General features: G+C 39.6%; 1 protein-coding gene across 8 annotated transcripts in view; it reads left to right on the top strand.

The window, feature by feature from the left end:
* The first annotated feature begins 341 nt into the window (after window positions 1-341).
* ano5 (anoctamin 5) overlaps window positions 342-23,043 on the top strand; it is a 75,401-nt gene continuing 52,699 nt past the window's right edge. For 4 of the 8 annotated variants that reach the window (XM_062967790.1, XM_062967789.1, XM_062967788.1 and 1 more), the window contains exon 1: window positions 344-624. In XM_062967790.1, coding sequence (XP_062823860.1) covers window positions 561-624 — 64 coding nt within the window. In that variant the 5' untranslated portion in view covers window positions 344-560. Of the gene's footprint in view, window positions 625-23,043 lie in introns of all 8 variants that reach the window. The other 4 variants (XM_062967786.1, XM_062967785.1, XM_062967783.1 and 1 more) reach the window with 3 other exon arrangements.

Below are 23,043 nucleotides of genomic sequence, written 5' to 3'. Positions count from 1 at the left end.
GAGGAGGAGGGAGAACGCGAGGGGAAACACCGCCTCATGGGCTCCAGCCCGTGGGCGTGAGCCAGCCGCCGGGAAGCCCCACCCAAGGAGCTGCATCAGCACCCGAAGCCTCAGCAGGAAAGGGGCGGGGAAGAGAGGGGGGGCTCCAGGGCGCCTCTTTCCTCTCTCGCCCCTTTGCTCGCCTTGCGTGACGCAATCCGCGTGAGCAACCCGAGAGCGAGCCTTGGCAGCGCGCGCAGACCCTGACTCACCCAAAGGCCCCCCCTTCCTTCCCCCTCCTGCTGCCCAGCTCTGGAGCGACAGGCCCCGCCCCCGAGGGCTGAAGCCACGCCTCCCTCCTCTTCCCTCCCCCTCTCCTCCTCTTGGCCGGGTCTGGCTAATTCAGTCCTCCTTCTTCTCCCCGGGATTCCAGAGATAAGCGGCAGGAGGCGGGGAAAAGGAGAGAGGAGGGGGAGGAGGGGGCGGTGCCTTCTTGCCCCTTCTTTTTCCCTCTCAGTCTGGCCGCGTCCTCCGCCGGGGTCTGCTTCGGGAGGCTCCCTGCTCTCCTCCCCGGAGCAGTCATGAACCGAGTGGGGAAGCGGGAGAACGACGAGACCCTCATCGAGATGGGTCCGGCCAATGACGGTATGCCAAACGGAGCGGGGTGGGCCCCCGAGGAGAGGGGAGGGAGGGAGGGAGGCAGGGCCCGCCGGAGGGGATTCCCGGGGCTCCCCCCCCCCGCCCCCCGCCTTGGCTAGCTCTCCTAACGGGGCCGGCGGCTATTCCGCCGGGTGAGGCTGAGCAATGGCGCATTGGCCCGGCTTGCTTCGTGCCGCGCTGGACTCGGGGAAACGCCGCCTCGGGATCACTTCTTTCCAGGCGGGAAGGCAGGGTGGGCCTGTCGTCGGGGCTCCAGCGGGAGCGAGGAATTCCCTGGCGGCCAGGAAAGGAGGGCGGCTCCCTCCCTCCAGGAGTCCGGGGCCTGTCCCTTGGGCGTGGGGCGAGGCCGCGCCAAATCCCTTTCTCCCGTATAGTTCACCACTGGAACTGCCCCGTTTGAATGCTGTGGAATCCTGGGAGGCGTCCTCTGGTGAGGCACCCACACTCTTGGGCAGTGGTGCTCAACCTGCGGGTCCCCAGGTGTTTGGGCCTACAACTCCCAGAAATCCCAGCCAGTTTCCCAGTTGTTGAAGGCCAAAACATCTGGAGACCCACAGGTTGAGAATCACTGCTCTTGGGCCTGGAAGGCTAAAGACCCTATCAAACTACAACTCCAGGATTCTGTAGCATTGAGCAAGGGTAGTTCAAGTGATGTCAAACTTTTCATTTTATAGCAGTAGTTCCCAACCTGTAGTCCATGGATCACCAGTGGTCCGCATGAACTAAAATGTGGTCTGCGGCCTCATCGTTACTGCTATAGGTAAAGGTTTCCCCTGACGTTAAGTCTAGTCATGTCTGAGTCTGGGGGTTAGTGCTCATCTCCATTTCTAAGCTGAAGAGCCGGCGTTGTCCGTAGACACCTCCAAGGTTATGTGGCCGGCATGACTGCATGGAGCGCCGTTACCTTTCCGCCGGAGCGGTACCTATTGATCTACTCACATTGGCATGTTTTCGAACTGCTAGGTTGGCAGGAGCTGGAGCTAACAGCGGCCACTCAAGCCACTCCCGGGATTTGAACCTGGGACCTTTTGGTCTGCAAGTTCAACAGCTCAGTGCTTTAACGCACTTCGCCATTGGGGCTCCAGATACTACAGATAATAACAAAAGATCAACCATTTTTTTTCTTGGTGTCTTTGTTTTTAGGCCTGTTCTTGGAGTTATTTGGGGTGCAAATTCAGAAAATTGCATTGGATAGATCACATCAGATCTAGATTGTTAAATATGGTTTTCTGTGGGCAAGCAGATGGCAACTACTGGATGGCATATGGTCTGTATTAGAAACTAGAGCTGATGCAGTTTTCTGAATCAGCACCCCAAATAACCAAACCGAATCTAAAGTTGACCAAAAATGTTTGGTACTAATGTCGGAGAGTGGTCCCTGGTCAAGTGGTCCTTGATAAAAAAAAGTTGGAAAGCACTGTTCTACAGTGAATAGAGGTGTCCAAGGGGTGCAAGCTTTTTGAAACTGGCTCATGCTGTCCTTTCCACAATTACCAGATAAATAATGGCCCATTGCATCTGTATGATGTGGCTTGATACTTTCATAGGTGAAAATGCAGTTGTTTCATGGATAACTGATGTTAGAACATCCTAAACCTACAAGACAACCCTACTTGTATCGAGCCAACCCCCAAATGCACAAAGTTCTTCATCAGGTACAAATTTTAAAAATAAAACCAGAGAAGAAAGAAAATGAAGATGTCAAAGTCGCTGCTCTACATTTGATCAAAATGTTTAAAACTCATGTTGTCAAAGGCTTTCATGGTCAGAATCACTGGGTTGTTGTGGGTTTTCCAGGCTGCATGGCCATGTTACAGAAGCATTATCTCCTGACGTTTCACCCACATCTATGGCAGGTATCCTCTGAGGTTGTGAGGTCATTTTTTTTCTTAACTGCTGACAAGTCAAGTTTGACTTACGGTGACCTCATGAACAAGAGACCTCCAAGTGCTCAACTCAAGTCTTGCAGACTCAGGGCTTTGGCTTCCTTGAATGAATGTATCTCTCAGGATTGTGGCCTTCCTCATTTTCTACTGTCTTCTGCTTTATCAAGCATTACAATTAGTCCTCTGTATTTGTATCTATGATTCCAATCACTCACAGATTGAATACCTACTTCTTAAATCCACAAAAGCAAATCTTGATTTTGCCATGTTAGTAGAGATAGTGTTTTACTGTGCAATTGTATTTACTAGGATTTGAGCATCCATGGATTTCCACAAGCTGTCCCTTGAACCAAACCCCATTGCCTTTTCTAGTGAGACATATCTTCTCATGAGAAAATAACATGCTTCCCTTGAGTTCTCAGCTGTTTCCTTCCTGGGTAGGGCCACCCAGTCCACCCTTTTCTTAGAATATTGAACTTCTCTAGGAGCCTCTGCGCTGTTGCATCTGGGAAAACAGGGGATTTATATTTCTTTCTGCTAATTGCTGTTAGGCATTACTGCATGCTGGAAAACTTTGGAGGGTCTGATGGTCACTTCTTAGGTCAATAACTGGCCTTAATTTCTTTCTATGTAAAAAGACAGTTTTCAAACTGTAAACAAAAGCAGAGTGATTATTTTATACAATGTGTGAATCTTTGGGAAGATGGCCTTGCTACTGTACTTCATTGGACAGACTGTTCTGCAAATGTTATTGTTTCAGAAACGTGCAGGCAAAGCAGACAGTGAAAATTATAATCTATGTTACTGAGTGGTGGATATTTGTATCTTTTTAATAAAATGATACAAGTTTTCACTGACTTCTGAGCTCAATGCAGTTGTAATTGGGTTTGTGTAAAATTTGCTTTGTGGGTGAGAAATGTTCTGTCAGAACAAAACATACCACATATATCACCTATGTAGGACCACCACATTATAGTCTATACCTGAGTCATACAATTCCTTTAAAGAGAGGCTTCCATCCTTTCAGTACAGATAGTGCATATTGAAGCAACCCTCAAAGGAATCTGAAAAGCAATGGCATTGCACTTAAAGTGTGTAGAAAGAACCACACAAATTCTGGAAAATTTCCATTGTCAAGAGCAGAATTCTTGAAGATGCCTTGTGATTAAAAGGAGGCCTCTTGCTTTAGTTCAAGGCCTAGTTTAGCAATGTTTGCATGCTAGGCCTAACAGTGAAGCATAGGAAGATGTATTACTGCCTCAAAGGGGCACAATGGGATGATAGTAAGATCTCTTGTATTGGTGTCATCTGGACTTTGACCTGTCTGTCCACAACTGTTACTAGTGGCTCATTCTTCTGATTGTTATCAGATAGGCAAGCAACATCTTGAGGCCTCACCCCCCCCCCCCCCCCCCTTCTTGGCTTGGATAGGCTAGGGCCGCCTACAGTTTCTCCTTTCTGGTAATGAATATCCAGCCAGACTAATAGCCTCTAGCAGAGTCTAGCCATTCAGTTAGTTTATGTCAATACTAGAATGGATTCTTGCTAATTTCCTCAAGGGTGCTCTTTTCCAGAAATACTGGGAGCACTTCAAAATAAGATTAACACAAAAAGTGTAGATCAAGGGATTTTCCAAAATATGATTTGGTTCATCTGTGTTATATGGGGCAGTTAACCTGTAATGTGTCTACATGCAAAAGAAGTAGATGTCCAAAGATAAAAGACATTTGCAGACATGAAAAGAAAAACAGTTTTGACTGGACTTTTCCCATGGGGAAAGTGACTGGAGGAGAGAAGAGGGCAGAAGCTGGAAACTGAAAGTAGGTGCAAGAAAAGAGAAAGCATTTGGATTTTGCTGTAAGGAACAGAATTTAGGCAAAAGTTGGCAATTTAAGCTTCTTAGTGCAAAACAGGAAGTAGAAGATATCTGATCGCATTTAAAATGTGTGAACTGCACACGAAGTAGCAGTCTTCTTGTACTTTGAAGACTAATTCATTTGTTGTGGCATCGACTTCAAAAGAATGATGGAATTTAATCATGACTTGGCAGGTTTATCTGCAAGTTAATGGAAAGGGAAAATGTATAAGCTAGACTTAAATGGCAATAGAATGCAAAAAGTAATTTGTGGCTGTATATGTAAAAAATACAGTGAAGCTCGCAGAAGCAGCCAATACTGATGATAGCATTATTTTAGAATTAATAATTATTTTTCCATACTAAAATAATGTCAAACAATATGATTAATACAATAAATAGTACAAATAGCAGTAAAACACATTCAGTCTTCTCATATTTGATAATAAAACATTAACAGAGATAGGATATACATACTTTAAAACTGTGTACAAAATAGCAACACCAATTTAATCAAATGTCTATGCAAGTCTTCTGCTGGCATTGAAAAAAGCTTGTAAAAAATTATATCTCAAGGTGCCTTCTCAAAACAACCTCATGTAGGTTGCATGTTGATTCCCTAGGAAGCTCAATAGAATCAAGGGGGAGTCTTCTCTGGATTTTAATATCAAGGCAGGCATGTGATAGAGAAGGAGCTATATTATCAGGACATACATCTGAAGATGTAGTCTGTTATAATGTTTATTTGCTTGCTTTTGCTGTACTATTCCCAGCCCTGGGGTACAATGTGACTTAAAAAATTAAAGCAGATATATGTCTTCTTGTTGCCCTGTGCCTTCAAATTGTTTATGCTTTATGGCAGCCCTAGCTGAGAGTGTGTGTTACTGAAGGTTGCCCACTGGGTTTCCATGGCTAAGCACGAATTTGAATTCTGGTCTTCAGAGTCATGGTCAAAACACTCAAACTGCTATACCACACTGGCTCTCAAAGAAAGTCTACATCATTAAAACTATAAAGAAATTTAAATATAATGAAATGGTCAGTAGTAAAAGTAATTTAAATTCACATTATTAAAAATCCCACAAATACGGGCAATAAATTACATTAAAATCCTCTCACCTAAAGGAGTCAGTTACCAAAGTTGTGTCACAACAAAAACATGTTCATCTGCTATTGGAAGGGCAGCAAGGAAGGGGTTTTTATAAAGTGTTTTTATAGTGCAAGTTGCAGAGCCTCAAAACAATCACCAGATAATAATAAACAAACACAGGCACAAAGCAAACACTAAATGCTTAGAAACAACAAACAAAAGTAAAGGTTTCCCCTTCCAGCTCTGGGGAGTGGTGCTGCTCCTCTCTGCTCTGGGAGGTGGTGCTCATCTCCATTTCAAAGCCAAAGAACTTGTGTTGTCCAGAGACACCTCCTAGGTCATTTGGCTGGCATGATTGCATGGAGTGGCATTTACCTTCCCACCGAGGCGATACCTCTTGATGTACTCACATTTGCATGTTTTCGAATTGCTAGGTTTTCAGAAGCTGGGGTTAACAGCAAGAGCTCACCCTGTCCTGCAGATTCGAACAGCCAACCTTCCAGTTTGCAAGTCCAGCAGCTTAGTGGTTTAGTGTTTTAACCCATTGTGCCACCGTGGCCCCTATTTGTGATAGTGGTAGGACCAAAAAGAGCATTCAGTGACTAAAAATATGGGCAAGCTCGTATGATGAAAGAAATTGTTTCTTAAGATACCTGAACCCATGTTATTTATGTTGGTATAAATCTCAGTCAGTACTTTAAATTAGATCCAGAAACATACCGTAACTATTGGGGCTGTTGTAAAAGCACGATTGTGTGCATCCTAGCCCCAGTAAGGTACCTCATGAAAGCCAATAACATATGATGTATCAGTTGTTCTTTTTGCCACAGAATATTACACAGAAGTCCTAGCTCAAAATGTAACTTTGGGTGGATTTTTCTTTGCGATTAATCATGTATAACGTATATCTTTTGATACAGAACTCAGACCCTCTCAGTGTACAACTTATCCCAAAAAATTACCAGCAAATAAATAGCAGGTTGAACTTCCCCTTGACTGCTGTAAATTTCTTTCCCTTGCAATCATGGGTGGCATAGTTATATGTACACTAGATTAGATACTACTTCTGCTTTTGAATTGATGCTTGCAATATCCTTAATCAGAATACCACAATTTATGATGTGAATAACTATTATTCTTTAGGGCAGAGTGCATTGGGGTTTGGGGCAAAATGGGTATGATGCCAGTGGATTCTTTGGAATCTTTTGATCTGAGTGTTTCCACGCCATTCTGGGTGCTCATGCTGTTCCTGAATGGATTGAGTACATTGATTAGGAGCCACAGTTATGGTGTTGAAGAGTCTACTGTTCTTAAACTAAAGCTTGGAAAAGTTAATTTTTGGACAACTCCTATAATGCTCCAGCCAGAAGACCCATTAGCTATCTAGACCAGGATTTGATTTACGCTTTTTATGAACAGCATGATCAAACTAAATCAGCATTACGTTACAGAGCAGCGTAGAAATGCCTTTATTGGGCTAATTGCTGTTAAATCATTCTGTTTCAGTTATGGGGTACTGTTAATCACTGCTTAGATATTGCTTAGAGTTGTCTGCAATATGCAGACTTACCTGTCCACCCAGAAGAACCTGCAAGTACCCTCATTGATCTCCTTCTCCACTGAGTGACCCTCCCATGGGCCGTCATATATGAGTGTTAAGATAAACAGTGCAAGATTTAAAATGCAAATTGGTGATTTGAAGTATCCTAAGGTGAATGAGCCCCAGTGGCGAAGTGTGTTAAAGCACTGAGCTGCTGAACTTGCAGACTGAAAGGTCCCAGGTTCAAATCCCGGGAGCGGAGTGAGCGCCCGCTGTTGCTCCAGCTTCTGCCAACCTAGCAGTTTGAAAACATGCTAATGTGAGTAGATCAATAGGTACCCCTCCGGCGGGAAGGTAACGGCACTCCATGCAGTCATGCCGGCCACATGACCTTGGAGGTGTCTACGAACAATGCCGGCTCTTCGGCTTAGAAATGGAGATGAGCACCAACCCCCAGAGTCAGACATGACTGGACTTAACGTCAGGGGAAACCTTTACCTCTAAGGTGAAGGCATAGTCAAGTGCCAGTTCCTTTGTTTTCATGTTAATAGTAAATAAAAAGCCCCCTGTTGGTAAAACAGATTAAATCGCTGAGCTGCTGAACTTGCTGACCAGAAGGTTGGCAATTTGAATCCAGGGAGCGGGTGCTGTTAGGCCCAGCTTCTGCCAACCTAGCAGTTTGAAAACATGCAAATGTGAATAGATCAATAAGTACCACTCCGGTGGGAAAGTAACGGGGCTCCATACAGTCATGCCAGCCACATGACCTTGGAGGCTCTTCAATGCCAGTTCTTCGGCTTAGAAATGGAGATGAAAACCAACCACAGAGTCAGACATGACTGGGCTTAATGTCAGGGGAAACCTTTACTTTTATAAAGCTCAAAACATCAATTAGAAATTATCAATGAAATCCACTACAACCTATGACAACTAAGGATAATATGTGTGGCACTAATTGGAAACCAGTGTGGTGTAGCAGTTTCAAGCATCAGACTGTGACTCTGGAAGCCAGATTCAAAACCACACTCGGGCACGGAAACCCACTGAGTGATCTTGGGCAAGTCACTCTCTCAGAGTCAGTGCAAGACAAATACAAATTCTCTCTGAACAAATCTTGCCAAGAAACACCTATGAAAGGTTCACTTTGGGGCTACCTTAATTCTAAAATGAATTGAAGGTGTATGACATCAATCCAAAACTAATTAATAGTAAACACACATACAAACACATATATAAAATATAGTGGAATTCTATGCATGCTTGCTCAGAAACAGGTCCAGTTGTGTTCAGTATGGTTTATACTCCAGTAAATGTGCATAAGATTTTAGTCTTAGTTAAAGGAACTATTCACTTCACCTCCCAAACTGACAGTTGTGGGTATTTGAGTACAGTTTTACAGTGCCAGAAGAAATACCACACATTTGTCTTCATAGAAATATGCAGTAATAGCCAATGAAGCAATAACTTCCTAATATGGATAGCCTCACACTGGCATTTGGGTTGCTATCCCCCCTGGGAAGGTATGTTAATGTGAAAATCTGAGGAAATGTTATTTCGTAGAGTCACTTTGCCCTACATTCAGGTATTCCCAAGGTATTTGGATGGAGAATGTTAGTATACTATGGGGTATCCCAACAATTCCTCTATTCATTCTATTTGGAAAAATACTGATTCAGTTGTGGAAAGTTTTGTTGTTTGAATCTGTATCCACCCAAATTCATATTAATATTTGCCCAGGCAATTATGGGCATTTACATAGTCAAGGAATGTTAGGAGCCTAGGAAAAATAAGTGGTTGCTTGAAAGAACTGGTGGGAAAGTTCATATGGAAGATCTGAGGGATTGGAGTTAGCAATATGTAGATACCACCCAGTCTTGTCTCTCATTTCCAGCATGCCAAGAATACTGTATATTTTGGATCTATATGTGGAATAAACTGTATTGGATAAGAGCTCTGAAATGTAATCCAGTCAAGATAGATGTGCTCCTGGTCTGGTATTACAGCTGATCAGGAAAATAAGGGGTTCAGCCCCTGCATTCACCTTGGAGACAGAGTATCATAGTTTAGGGATTGCTTTGGACTACACTTTGATAACATCCTTGAGGCCTGTTATCAGAGGTATGCAAAGAATACTCAGGACTTTTACCATTCTTAGATTGTTGTGCTAAAGGAACATGTTTCTGAAAAAAGGTAGTTTGGTAGGGTGGGCCAAAAGTCATGAAGGGGTTTCAGTATTTAATATTTCTTTTTTTTGTTTTTAATTTACAGTACCATAGCATCATATACAGTATATCCAGGAAAGAAATTCACATTATGTGTGAAAAATTGTATCTTGTTAATGGCATCCAATTCTACAGTATCATATACAGTATATATAGGACCGCTTCATGACTTTTGTCCCACCCTGTAGTTCTGGTGAAATTTAGGGCTTAGTCCAATGCAATGTACATGTGCCCAGGAGCTTCCAGGGTCACTGTTCACAAGGCCAGTAAGTACAGTAGTATTTTGGGATGAAACATATATTCTCATGTCATAACTGCATTGAGTACTTTGCAAGGTCCTACCTGTTGCTGACATCTGAACTACATGAAGGAGTTGGGAGATCCTTTTCCTGGTCATGTGAGTGGCAGAGGCACTCAAATGACTAGCAGTTCTTCTGCCATTGTAACAATAAGGCACTCATTTAATCATGAAAAAAGGAGCGGGAACACAGTCCCTTCTTCATGCAGGCCATGCAGAAGCCCTATTCTGATGTCAGCAGAGATGTCTGCAATAGCTAGGCACTCACATCAAATTCTTTAGTGAGTGGCTTGTTGTTGTTGTTGTTGTTGTCGTCGTCTTTATTATTTCTATCCCACCTTACTCCCCACAGGGATTCAAGGCAGTTAACAATAACATTATACAACCCTATAAAATTTAAAAGCAGGGCAAATACAATGTTTTTAAAATTAAATATTTCTGTCATGACTATGAAGTTAAAATACAGTTAAAATGTAATATTATTTTTTATTTTGGTTTTATTTAAAACTATCCCAAAATGAACTAATCACCTAATATACACTTGTGATCTCCCACCTAAGTATTAACCGGTGCTGATCATACTTAACACCCAAAATCAAACATAGTCTGGTGATTTAGGCTACTTAGGCCCAGTTTAAAAGCATACATGTATAAACCAGACACCACATGCTGTTTTCCTGTTGACTCAGATTCTGTTTTGATCTCTCCAAACTGTGATTCTGGCACTGTCCATATGTCCACAAAATGAACAAGTTTAGGATCAAAGTAAGATGTGATTGGTGAATGGTTTACTATACTAGCTTGGTTAAGGAGAAATAAGTATTCTCTGTTTTTCTCAAGATGAGTAAATTTGAGAAAGCTGGGTGTGGATGGAGAGAAATCTAGCGAGGGAAGTGAGATGGTTCTGTTGTTGTTTGGAGGTAGCTATGGAAACAGTACTGGTGGTAGAGGAATGAATAGTGCTTTCTGTGTGAATTTCTGGGGTTTTGGTGTATATCCTTAGTCAATTTAAAAATTATATTCACTTTAAGTTGGACCAAATGAACCAGTATTGCATGAGAGCTGGAATGTGTTGTCACCGTTTTCTATATTGATTGTAAAACCTCCTAAGAAGCATTCTACTTTTTTGAAATGCTGCCTGAAATTGATTTTCAAAGTGCCTTCAAAACATTTTTAAAATAACAGTGTTTTTCCCCATCGGTATCTCAGATAAAATTATTACGATGACTAAGGGAAAGGTTAATATTTACAAAGTGCATAGTTGGTGTCATTCCTAAAGTATGACACTTACTCATCCATTTCTGGAAATGGAAGAAAGGAGCCTATTACATTAGGTTTTGGCTTGCACCTCCTCACTTTTTTTAAAAATGCAAGTTAGAAAAATAACTGTAGTGCCCTTCTCTTGCAATGAAGGTTCATTTCCTGCCAACCACACACAGATCTTTCAAGTTCTATGCCTTTTGACTTCAGAGATTACTCTTCTTCTTTTTTTCAAGCATTCCATGACATGAAAGATGTCAGCCAATAATTGAAAGTCATCATGTTTGAATAGCTGATGAATCAATGGAATAAAGAGACCACACACAAAAATTGTTCCTATTTATATTAACTGTCGCCTACTTAAGATTTCTATGTGATGTGCATAATACAGGAGGAGCAACGGTGCAGGAGCAGGGTTGCTTTCAGGCCTTACCCTTTCTAGAATGACTAACTCTATGATGGCTACCCTCAAGCTGCTTAACCTTAGAAAGAACATGAACCCTGAGGTCATCCCCAAGGAAGTCTCTTTTCCTACTCCTTTGGTTTTATTACATGCAGGAGTGTTTCCAAATTCCAGATTCCAGTCCTACACCAACTAGGTACCAAAGGTCCTCACCATACTTTCCTTTTTTTTCAACCCAATTTCTCCCAGTGATAACCTGTTTAATACACAATTTGACAATGGGAAGCATTCATATTCAGCCCAGAGGTGGGAGGGTAGACCAAAGATCCAAAGAAGAGAAACAGCAGAATGGGGAGGGACCCGAGACCTCAGTAGTCTAAGGCTCCCCCCCCCCACACACACACATACACACATATCTCCCACCATAACACAAATATGGCTACTGGGGGTGGGACTTGGATACATCAGAGTTCTGTATACCCTCTGATTTTTTTGGTGTGATAATCTTCATATTATGTGTTTTACAAACACTAAATAACTACAATAGCCTGGAAACCAGTGTGCCAATTTTTAAAAAGCTAGTGTGCCATATTTTATGTGGTATATTTCTATATTGTGTTCATGAAAATACATGCATACACATGATGTTATAAGCTCCCCTTTATTAAATAATAACAAGATAAAGGAGAGGAGAATAAATCTCCTTTTCTGGAAATGGAGTCTCTTGAAGGAATTTCTTCTAGACAGAGCTACATTAAAAGCATCTACCGGTACTTTTTATTGGTGCTTTCTTTTGAGGAGAAGCCAGGATGACACAGAAAGCAATTTGAAAATGATTCATTGAATTGTTTTCTCTGCCTTTGTCCATCTACTCCTTCCTCCACTCCTGCCCTCCAGTCTGCTTTTCCAGTACTTTTTTCCAAACCTGTTACTCTCCCCATCATATTCATCCATTATCTATCCCCTTGACCCACAAAGGAGCTCTGGAATGTTGTTGTGCCTGATCTCTTTAAGTATAGGGGAGGAGAGTGTTATCTGTTTTATTAAGGCTGGGAAATGTCACTAAATATTTAGCAGATGTCATATTCCTGAGAGTTTCCAAAGGGCAGGATAGACAGTCGCAAAGTACCAGTATGTCTGACAGTTCTTTCTCTTGGACATCATAAGTTGCTACCTTGTCTGATTTTTAATAATTTTAGGTATTTATTCACATTCAGAAGAGATCTTTATTGCATATGATAATGTCCTCCCCAAAAATAAAAAAAACACAAGGAAGAAACATAGCTATATATTATAGGCTTCTACACAAGCTGATCAATCTGTAAATACCCGTTTATAATTTCATTTATACATTCTTCTCATAAATGTGACAAGTGTTGCTAGATTTTCTATCAATTGGAGGAACATTATAATTCCCAATACCAAAGTATCAGTTTTAAGCAGTCAATTATAATAATAATAATAACAATGTTGTTGTTGTTTATTTTAATTTTAAGGAAATGAAAGAATTACAGACAGAATGCGTAGCTTATAATTCAAGGAAGAGAGAGAGTCATGCTGCCATTCTGCGGTGTGGCATCTTTCACTGCTTAGACCAGGGGGTCCCTAAACTAAGACCCGCATGCTAAATGCAGCCCTCCAAGGTCATTTACCTGGCCCCCACCCTAAACTTTAGACTTAGGGTCACCCAAAGTCTCAAATGACTTGAAGACAAACAACAACAACCATCCTATTTAACTCTAATATGTTATCAATCAAAAGCAGGTCCACACTTCCCATTGAAATACTGGTAAGTTTATGTTTGTTAACATGGTTTTTCATTTTAAATGCTGTTTGGTTCTTTCATGTGTTTTTTTTTTTTTGGTTTTTTTTTAATTTGCACTACAAATAAGATTTGTGCAGTGTGCATAGGAATTTGTTCATTTTTTTCAAACTATAATTCGTCCGTCCACACACACACACACATACAATCTGAGGGGCTGTGAACCGGACCTCTGCTTAAAAAAGTTTGAGGACCCCTGGACTATGGCCTATTCTAAGTACACAGCTATGCGGTAGCACTAACCTGAAACTTTCGAGGACTGGAAAAGTTTTGTAGTGGCTAGCATACAATATGATGAGGCATGCAGAAGTAACCATGCCTTGCGTCAAGTGAGCAGGACAATAGCTGTTTGCATGATTTTGTCTTGAATAAGTTAGAAAAGATAATTCTGGGTAGAAAGCTCTGAAATTCCATTCACTGCTGAAATTGCTGTTTTCTCAGTTTCTTTTTAGATATTAGTGAGAGGCAAAAACACTCAAGAGACAAAAGGTAATTCTGTGGAGGATGAGGAGACTTTGACCCTACAAATAGTATTGTGCTACAGTTTCCATAATTTCTAATTGGTTCTTCTTGTTAGCAAGAACTACAGAACAGTGGAAACAATAGAAGTAATATACTGTGCCCATTGCTGTACGTTGTCAGATACAAATTTCAGTAGAATGTTGATGGTTTTACAGTAATTACTTCGTGCTGGTTAACTCATTTTTTGCACATTGAAGTATCAGATCATTACTTCGAGAGATCAGCTAACAAGTTGCATTAATTGAATAACATCCATATGTATACTTGCCCTTAAGAACATCGACATACTGTATGTAAGACAGGCGCAGCGCATTTTCCTGATGCTTTATTTAGTAAGATTCTTTTTTTAAAACTGCTTTTATCAGAATTCCTTGTTTTGCTTTCTTGTTTTTTTGTAAAGTACTTGTTATTTTATATACACCTGAATTCTTTAATAAAAAATTATATGTTAAGTTACAGTTTAGGCTGATCAGGTGGAGCCTGATGCACAGCCAAATATATACTGATGATAGAATGAGGACATGGGGTTTTCTCAGTTTGTCTCCCAGTATGCAAACCAGCTTCATTGGACCAGATGGGCAGATTATATAGGCTTCAGTTATTTTGTGACAGAAACAGAGCAGGAGTTTACATGCCTTAGGCTACAATTCTGTACACACTCCCTTGGAAGTTAACCCTAGTCAAGTCAATAGCAGATTGTGCTGTTAGACTTACAGATAAGAATCCTATTTATCGTACTAAATGAGCATTTCAGCTGGGAAAACATTCAAGTAAACCACGTTTCCACTACTGTGAGAATTGTTCCTATATTATGCCAAGCATATTCGTAGCAGTTGTTAGGTTTCTGAGCTGAACTCAGCACAGACAAATCAGAGCATGCCTCATCGTATTGTATGCTAGCCACTACAAAACTTTTCCAGTCCTCGAAAGTTTCAGGTTAGTGCTACTGCATAGCTGTGTACTTAGAATAGGCCATAGTCCAGGGGTCCTCAAACTTTTTTAAGCAGAGGTCCGGTTCACAGCCCCTCAGATTGTATGTGTGTGTGTGTGTGGACGGACAAATTATAGTTTGAAAAAAATGAACAAATTCCTATGCACACTGCACAAATCTTATTTGTAGTGCATTTTGGGCAAGATGTTAAAGATATCACTAGGGCTACTAGTACGAAGTGATCTTAGAGCAGTATTGTTATTGATCTAAGGCCTAGTACTGATTTTAAAACTTGACCATATATACCCTACTTTCTTTTATTTTGGAAGCCAGAGCAGAGTTAGGTTAGTGATAAAAGAATAGGGAAGGCAAAAGATTTTTCTCTAAACTGTCATGCTGTCATAAAACTGGGATATATCCTGGAGCTACACTATGAAAGAATGCAGTTCAGACTACATTATATGGTTAGTGTAGACCCATGTAATACGTAGTTTGAACTGCACTGAACTGCATGTTATGGGATCTACCCTCACCATATAATACAGCTTTATTTGGCTGTGTCAATCCAGCCACAAATAAACAGTATTATTTGTAAGCTACTTGGAAAATATGTATGTCCTAAACTTAAATAAATGTGAGTGAAATTAAACATTAGAACATAATGGGTGGCATACTATGTTTTTTCTTATAAAGCAGTTGCAAGTGCAGTAGTAAAAATGGGAAGATGGAAATGTATTCCCAGGGGGTTTTAGCCAAGTGTAATTTTTCCAAGATATTTTAATTGGCCTCATTCCCTAGTCAGTCATTGCAATTGAGAAATTGTATATGATTCTTCATAATGATATGCCTCTGTAAGTACCCCCCACCTTTACAGCACTTTCAGATTACAGTGTAAAGGTGGAAACAGACTTGTCATGATCATGTATAGGTCAGCCTTGAGTTATTTTGGGCTTTGTCCTTTTTCTTAAATCACAGGTTTCTTGTTTACTGTGTATCAGCTAATGTTGTGGCAGATGGACCAACGATATGTACATTATCAGTTTAAGTTAAGAACATTTAGTTTTCCAGATCTCTCCACAACATATTAAAGTATTTTTCTTCATATCTTCAAAGATATTGTCATGGCATCTAGGGATAGTCCAGGCTTGATTTGATCTAGGACCCATTGATTAATCTTTTTCGCAGTCCCCAGTATCCATAGATTTCAAGTGAGTTGGTTTTCTTACATCAGCTTCCATCATTGTCCAGTTTTCACCACTATACATTAAAATTGAGGATACAATGGCATCAACAATTCTAATGTTACCAGTTTCTTCATAGCTGCCCTTATAAGTCATTGTATATTTCTGATTTCATAGCTGCAATCTCCATTCAGATTAATTACTACTGTGTCTGATGTATGGAAAATGTTCAGTTACTTCACTGTTTTCATTATCTACTTTAAATAATCTGTGATCATTATTTTTGTTTTCTTAATGTTCAACTGTACACCTGTCTTTGTGCTTGATTTTGCTGGTAGTAGTATGGTGTCATCTGCATATCCTAAATTGCTGTCATTTCTTCTGAGGTTCCTCTGAGAACAACCTTTCTTTACATACATATTAAATGTTCAGTATACAAATTAAACAGATAGGGTTGTAATAATGCAACCTTGCCCAATCCACCTCCGAATTGGAAACCATCCCATTTCTCTGTATTCTGTCCTGATGGCATAGAGCTGCTTGTTGTTTTTATCTACACAATGACAAATCAAACTGAGAAATCAACACACAACATTTTGAGATGCAGTTTACTGTTATGTTCTGTTGGAGGGTTGTGTTAGGAGTGTAGTCCTCTGTTGAAACTGCAGGTCAGAACAAGTCTGGATTCTTATTTGAAAAGGTTGTAGTTTGAGCCCAGTCTTTTCAGGGCAGAGTATTTGCTATGGGACCCATTATTCCATTTATTTGTATGGAAACCTGCAGCCTTTGTAAATACTAATATAAAAAGTTAATAAAACAAATAAAACAGTTAATAAAATAAAGGGCTACAGCATCAAACCCTCCACTTCTAGCACTATATTCATATTTTATTCATGTCCATACTGAAGTAATCAGTATATCAGGGCTTAATGTGACTCCAGAAGTTCCTGCTGGTTTTAACATGCATTGTTTAGATAACCCTTTTAATGGCAGTGAGATAAGGTGAGATGCCAATTCCCAGGTCAGTGCTTAAGAAAATACTTTTTCAGTTTGTTGAACAACTCTCCTGAAGTAATTAACCCCTCTTGGGATGATGACTAAGCAGAGATGTCCTTGTTTTGCATGCTTATAATGGCTCTAATTCCCAGCAGCAATCTCCCCATCTGGATGCTGACTTGTTTAATAGAGAATATATACAAAACAAAAAAACCCTTCCAAAAGTGAGTATAAAAATGATCAGATGCCCACTACTGACCTGAGTAAACATTGCTAATTTCTCTTGTAACATTGCTAAACTGTGCAAAAAAGAAATACAGGAATATTCCCATTTATGTTTGGTTGCAATTACACGAAGACTTGTGAAACATAAAGTTGCATATTGCATGTATCTTCAAGTCAATTACAACTTATGGAGATCCTGTGGTGAATCTACAAGGTTTTCTTAGCAAGATTTGTTGGGGGTGAGGGTGAGAAAGTATGACTTGTCCAAGGTCACTCTATGAGTTTCAATTTTTCAGTAATAGACAGCTGCTCTTAATGCTTTATTTGCAAGGTGGAACAGCTGGTTAAACATTTGTGATAGACATGGCTTTAATGTCTATTTGAAATGTGAGCATTGTCTGTGTAGTAGGAATATGTCCCTTTACTGACAACATATGTCAATAGCAAATTCATTTAACTTTGGAGAAAATGATTTTGAACATAAAAATAGGTACAGGTTAATTGAAGCACACCAAGATTATAACAACCAGACTGATAACTGACAAATAGAGGGAGAAAACATGGAGGCAATGACAGACTTTGTATTTCCGGGTGTGAAGATTACTGCAGATACAGACAGCAGCCAAGACATCAGAAAACGTTTACTTCTTGGGAGGAGAGCAATGACTAATCTCGATAAAATAGTGAAGAGTAGAGATATCACACTGGCAATGAAGGTCCGCATAGTTAAAGCAATGGTATTCCCCGTAGTAACCTATGGATGCAAGAGCTGGACTATAAGGAAGGCTGACTGAAAGCTCGGAAATGAGTGAGTTGTGGAAAAGTTGTTTTGGATATTCTGAACCAAAGCTACTGTGTTCTCCCAGGTGGGACCAGTTTTGGCCTGTCACCTACTCCAATTCTTGAAATTAATTTCGCACTGTGGTCATTGAATGAATGGGGAATTATGTATACAATGATCTACATGCCAGATGTGTTTGTGAGTAAAAAATAACAACCATGAGAGCAAAACTATAAGACGCAATGTTACAAAGAAACTCAAGCCTTCCATATAATTTGAAGTTTATCCCTTTACATTTTATGGCATTTAAAACATTACCTTTTGAGGATTTTCTATTATGACAGTGACACATTCTGACTTACTGGATGAAAGTAGATGTAGTTAGAAATCAGTTCTTGATATCTGTTGAACAGTTGATTGAATCCCAATATGTTGAATAGCTGTCATTGAAAGTTGTTCTAGGGACAAAGAGTAATTGAGAAACAGACGTTTTGGAAGAATCATGCAAAGTACATGATGTACTCATCTGAACTCGATAAGGATTGGTATCTAATGCTGATAAGTGCTCCAAAGAATATATACTTCAGAAGCCACCATATTGTTAGGTGTGGTCCATAGCATGATAGTGAGATACAGGTTTTTTTCAACAGGGTTGTCCTGATTGTTAGGAAATTTCAGAAATACCAGGAATGTGGCAAGGCCTCACAAGCCCCTGTGGCATGAAATAAGTTGGGGTGTATGTCAGCAAACCCAGCACAGCTAAAATTAACTTCTTTGGCCTTTAATTTTTCTATACTTTGAAATTACATAGTGATCTGTGGTATGTTATCCAAAGTGGCTATCTTAACTATCAGTTACAAGATCTGAAGGACTAAAGTTAGCAAATTTGGAACAAGCTGGGCATGTATAATGCCAGCAACTATAAACTAAACATGGGTAAGATGAAGAAGAAAAAATCCTGAATGTCACATCAAGGTTAGCAGCAATCATTAGCTTTGTTATTGTTGTTTGTCCAATGGATGACTGAAAAAAGTACTGGGGGATCAATTCCAAAACTATTATCATATTTGATGGAATTACCTTTTATTTTTCCCTATTTTTCCCTTATTTTCCGGTATATCTAAGATACCTACTGAATAGTTTTCAAGTGAATGTAACATTTAAATAGCTTTAATATGTTAAGAGTTTTTTAAAAGAGAGATGTAAAAGATAATTACAAGATCTTTTTATAGCACTAATAAATGACAGCTGTCTTCAGATAAAAAGAAACATATTCTAACAATCCCTTTAATGAAGCCACTTCTTATAGTTATATACTAGAAGTGAATGTGCTTAGTTGAAGAAAATTTGGGCTAGAGTTGGATTCTTTCCCTGTGTGTAGGCATCTATAATATGTGGTTACTTTTGGAAGCATAATGCAGTTGTAACACAATATATTTTGCAATTTTGTAAGGAAGTTAGGAGATTTGCTTGAGGAAGGCATGTAATGCCCAAATGAGGAACTTGTACAAATATCAAAGCAAAGAAATCAGTGAAACTAAATCAAAGTTGGAAATACTGTATAGCTGCTGTATGTTGAAATCACATCCATGTGGTAGGACTTCTGCTGGCACAGTGCTGCTTGAAAACATTGTGCCTCGATTGTTAGCTCAGTTGCATGTTTAGGAATGAGAGTACAGTAGAGTCTCACTTATCCAAGCTAAATGGGCCAGCAGAAGCTTGGATAAGCGAATATCTTGGATAATAAGGAGGGATTAAGGAAAAGCCTATTAAACATCAAATTAGGTTATGATTTTACAAATTAAGCACCAAAACTTCATGTTATACAACAAATTTGACAGAAAAAGTAGTTCAATACACAGTAATATTATATTGTAATTACTGTATTTACGAATTTAGCACCAAAATATCACGATATATTGAAAACATTGACAGCAAAAATGGCTTGGATTATTCAGAGGCTTGGATAAGCGAGGCTTGGATAAGTGAGAGACTACTATATTTTGTCTTAGTGCCATCAGAGCTTGGAAACAACTTGAAGGCACACAACAGCAACAATTATTCTCAATAATCCCATCAGTGACTATTTAGACTCAGACTTTAGCTAATACTCCAGAAGGCAGGAGCAGAATTCAGAAGAATCTTAACAAGTTAGAGATTAGAGAGATGGACCGAAACTAACAAAAAGAAATTCTACGGGGACAAATGCAAGATACTCCACTTAGGCAGAAAGGCACTGAGAAGGCCCTGTCTCTCGTCCTCACAAGTTGCACTTGCGAAGCAGGTGGAACCGAGAACAGGGCCTCCCCAGACAATCTTAATCTCTGCAATGTGATGCAGCAGCTAAAAAAGCTAATGGGATTTTGGCCTGCATAAATAGGAGTATAGTGTCTAGATCCAGGGAAGTCATGCTACCCCTCTATTCTCCCTTGATCAGACTATACTTGGAATACTGTGTCCAGTTCTGGGCACCACAATTTAAGGAAAATTGAACTCTCTGCCCTGGAGGCTCCTTCTTTGGAGGCTTTTAAACAGAGGCTGTATGGCCATCTATCGGGGGTGCTTTGAATGCAATTTTCCTGCTTCTTGGCAGGGGTTGGACTGGATGGCCTACAAGGTCTCTTCCAACCTATGATTCTATGATTTAGAAATTTCTGGATTAGGGTATCCACCTTTCTCCTGATCACTTCATTTAATGAAGTGCCTTCTGTTTCATAAGCTTGAAGAAAGGGACTACCTTTTAAAAATGTTTATATGTAGAGAGGAGTGGATAAAATGCAGACTGCTTATGGCTCCTGAGTGAAATGTTTAATGGACGTTGTAAGCCTCAACAAATTTTAAAAAATGTGAACAGTTCCTTCAGATGCCCTCCAGAGCATTTTCTCTGTGTTGAGGTTCTCTGAACCTAGAAGATTAAAAAAAAAACCAAGAAGTAAACAACAAGTGACTTTCACTCAATTCTTCCCATTTAAAAGGCCTGTCCCAGGCCCCAAAAGCCCGAAGGCCCTAAAAACATTCTGAAAATGCATCACTTGTTCAATAGAAGAAAATTGGGGGCAAAATGGTTTGATTTTGTGTTACAGTACTCCAAGGTGTCTTAAGGGGCTAGTGCATTCCCCTAACCTCCTTGATCTACAGTGAAAAGCAGGAAGGACTGGGGGGAAATCAGTAGTTTGATGCCATTATCTTTTCCATGAGGAATATAATAAGAGGACTATAAAGAAAATATACTAGAATGTGACATTATGTGATTGAGCTATGAGAGGGAAGTATATAAAGTGTGACAGTTACAAAATATAGATGGTGACCTCATATATCTATCTGTATCTGCTATGTCTGTAGCTGTTTTATTTACATCTGCTCTACAACTGATACAACTCAGTCTTAGGTATTTCTTTTTCATCCAATGCAGACATGAAAAGATTTGAATCCTCAGTTTATGTTTTAATTTTACTTTAGTTTAGCATAACATTGAAACCTTAAATTTTAGTTATTCTTAAGTATGGTATGTTGAAAATGAGCCAATATGTGTGGTTTGAGTATTGGAATCATAAGTCCAGATCTCCCTTCAGTCTTGGAAATTCACTGTGTGACCTTAAGCAAGTCATACTCATCCTTAGAAGATGGGATTGTCAAGCCTCCTTTTGCCATAAATCTTTTCAAGTAAGAAAGGGTTCCCATAAATTGAGTTGACTTGAAGGTGAATAGAAACAATGGTTGGTGGAAACAAGTCAGTCCTTCAAAATACAGTTTGAACTTTCCTTCTTTCAATGTATGCTAGATAAGATCAGCCATTATCTGCATGCTACACATGACTTCTCTGGATGTGTCTTATCTGAAATGGAAATAAATGCTTCCAAACATGACCTTTCAGCTGAGTGAATGGGGTGAAATATGTTGCTGTTTCTCCTGCTGCTACATCCGCACCAGCCTAGTGATTGTTACATTCCATGAAGGAGCACAGAATGACTTGTTCATTGCTACAAGTCCCTTGGTAGAGTTAGTTTGAATGAGATTTATTACTGTGTATTCTCTCGGTGCAATTGTAATTCCTTTGCCCCAGGCAGATCTCGCTTTCCTTTAGAAACATAAATAATTTCTGTAACCGTTTGTTCTACAACACAACAAACACAGTGCACAATGGAAACTCACATTCTTGACGTGAAGGTTCTTTAAGTGAATCTACATCGGAGCAAAAGACCACTGAGAATGTTTACCTGGTTAGTACATACATCCCACTGAGGCGTTTACATTGGTCACCCCTTGCCCCCGTTATATCTAATGAGAAGTGTGCAATAAGACTATTCAAATATTTTCTCTGTCAGCCCACTTTGACATTCTTTTGAATTTGACAGAAGCTGAAATCCAGAAGGTTTGTCACAAGTTGAGGGCCAGAATTATCTGTCTATGTGAAGCAACTATCATGAAGAAGTCGTAGAAGGAGTTATCTCATGGTCCAAGTCAAAAACATCATGCTTTTTATATATTATTTCATATGTAATTTTCTTTCTTGTTAAGAGGGAACTTAATGTCATGAGTTTTATCATTTCTGAAAAGCAAATAGATGTATACAATATTCTCATGGATTTTATTATTTTGACATGTAAGTTACCTCATTAAGATAATAAAATTATTGCTTTGATATCAGGTCATAACTGGCATTATAGAACATTTTATGAGTCATATGGTAACTGATAAAATTATTAGCACACACTGAGCTCAGGACAAAGGGCAGAAAAGAAAAAAGAGTGTTACCATCACATTCTTGATATGAATTTTTGTAATACTCTTACTACATATATACTCAGGTATAAGACTAGAAATTTTAGTAAAAAAACTGTCCCCAAAAACTTTGGTTGACCTAGCCACAGGACAATGTAAGTACTGTAATGTAAATACTCTCTTCACCATTGTACAGCCTTTTTTTGTTTTTGTTTTGTAATACCTCGATGGGAAATGGTCTCTTTGGTCTCCTCAAAAGAATACTGAAATAGTTGATAAGATCAGTGCTTCTTTTAGGTTCTTCAGGGATGGACTATGCTCTTGTCTTTCCTCAATCTACTTGAAATAAGACGATGGGTCTTTATTTGAGTTAGTATTGTCAAAAAAAGGTACCATCCCTTTCTCTTAGTGGAATGGCAAAAGTCCATTTTGATGAATGCCTGGGCATGAAAATGACAATGGCCAGTGTCGGATAATCCCTTGGGGTGGCGCTGGTCCTTTCCCCTCTCCTTGAAATGATTCTAGACTTATGTAGGTCCTATCAAAATCCATAATTTTGGCCCCAAATTTGCCTTCAACATATACATGATGTTGACTTATACAGTGGTGTATATAGTATTTAAATGTGTCTTGTTGTTTTGAATTTCCTTCATATTAATGAGATTTGGAG

The sequence above is a fragment of the Anolis carolinensis genome, chromosome 1 (assembly GCF_035594765.1).
Source record: "Anolis carolinensis isolate JA03-04 chromosome 1, rAnoCar3.1.pri, whole genome shotgun sequence".
Lineage (NCBI taxonomy): Eukaryota > Metazoa > Chordata > Lepidosauria > Squamata > Dactyloidae > Anolis > Anolis carolinensis.
The sequence above is the reverse complement of the archived record's forward strand: the minus strand, read 5'-3'. Positions and strand labels throughout refer to the sequence as shown.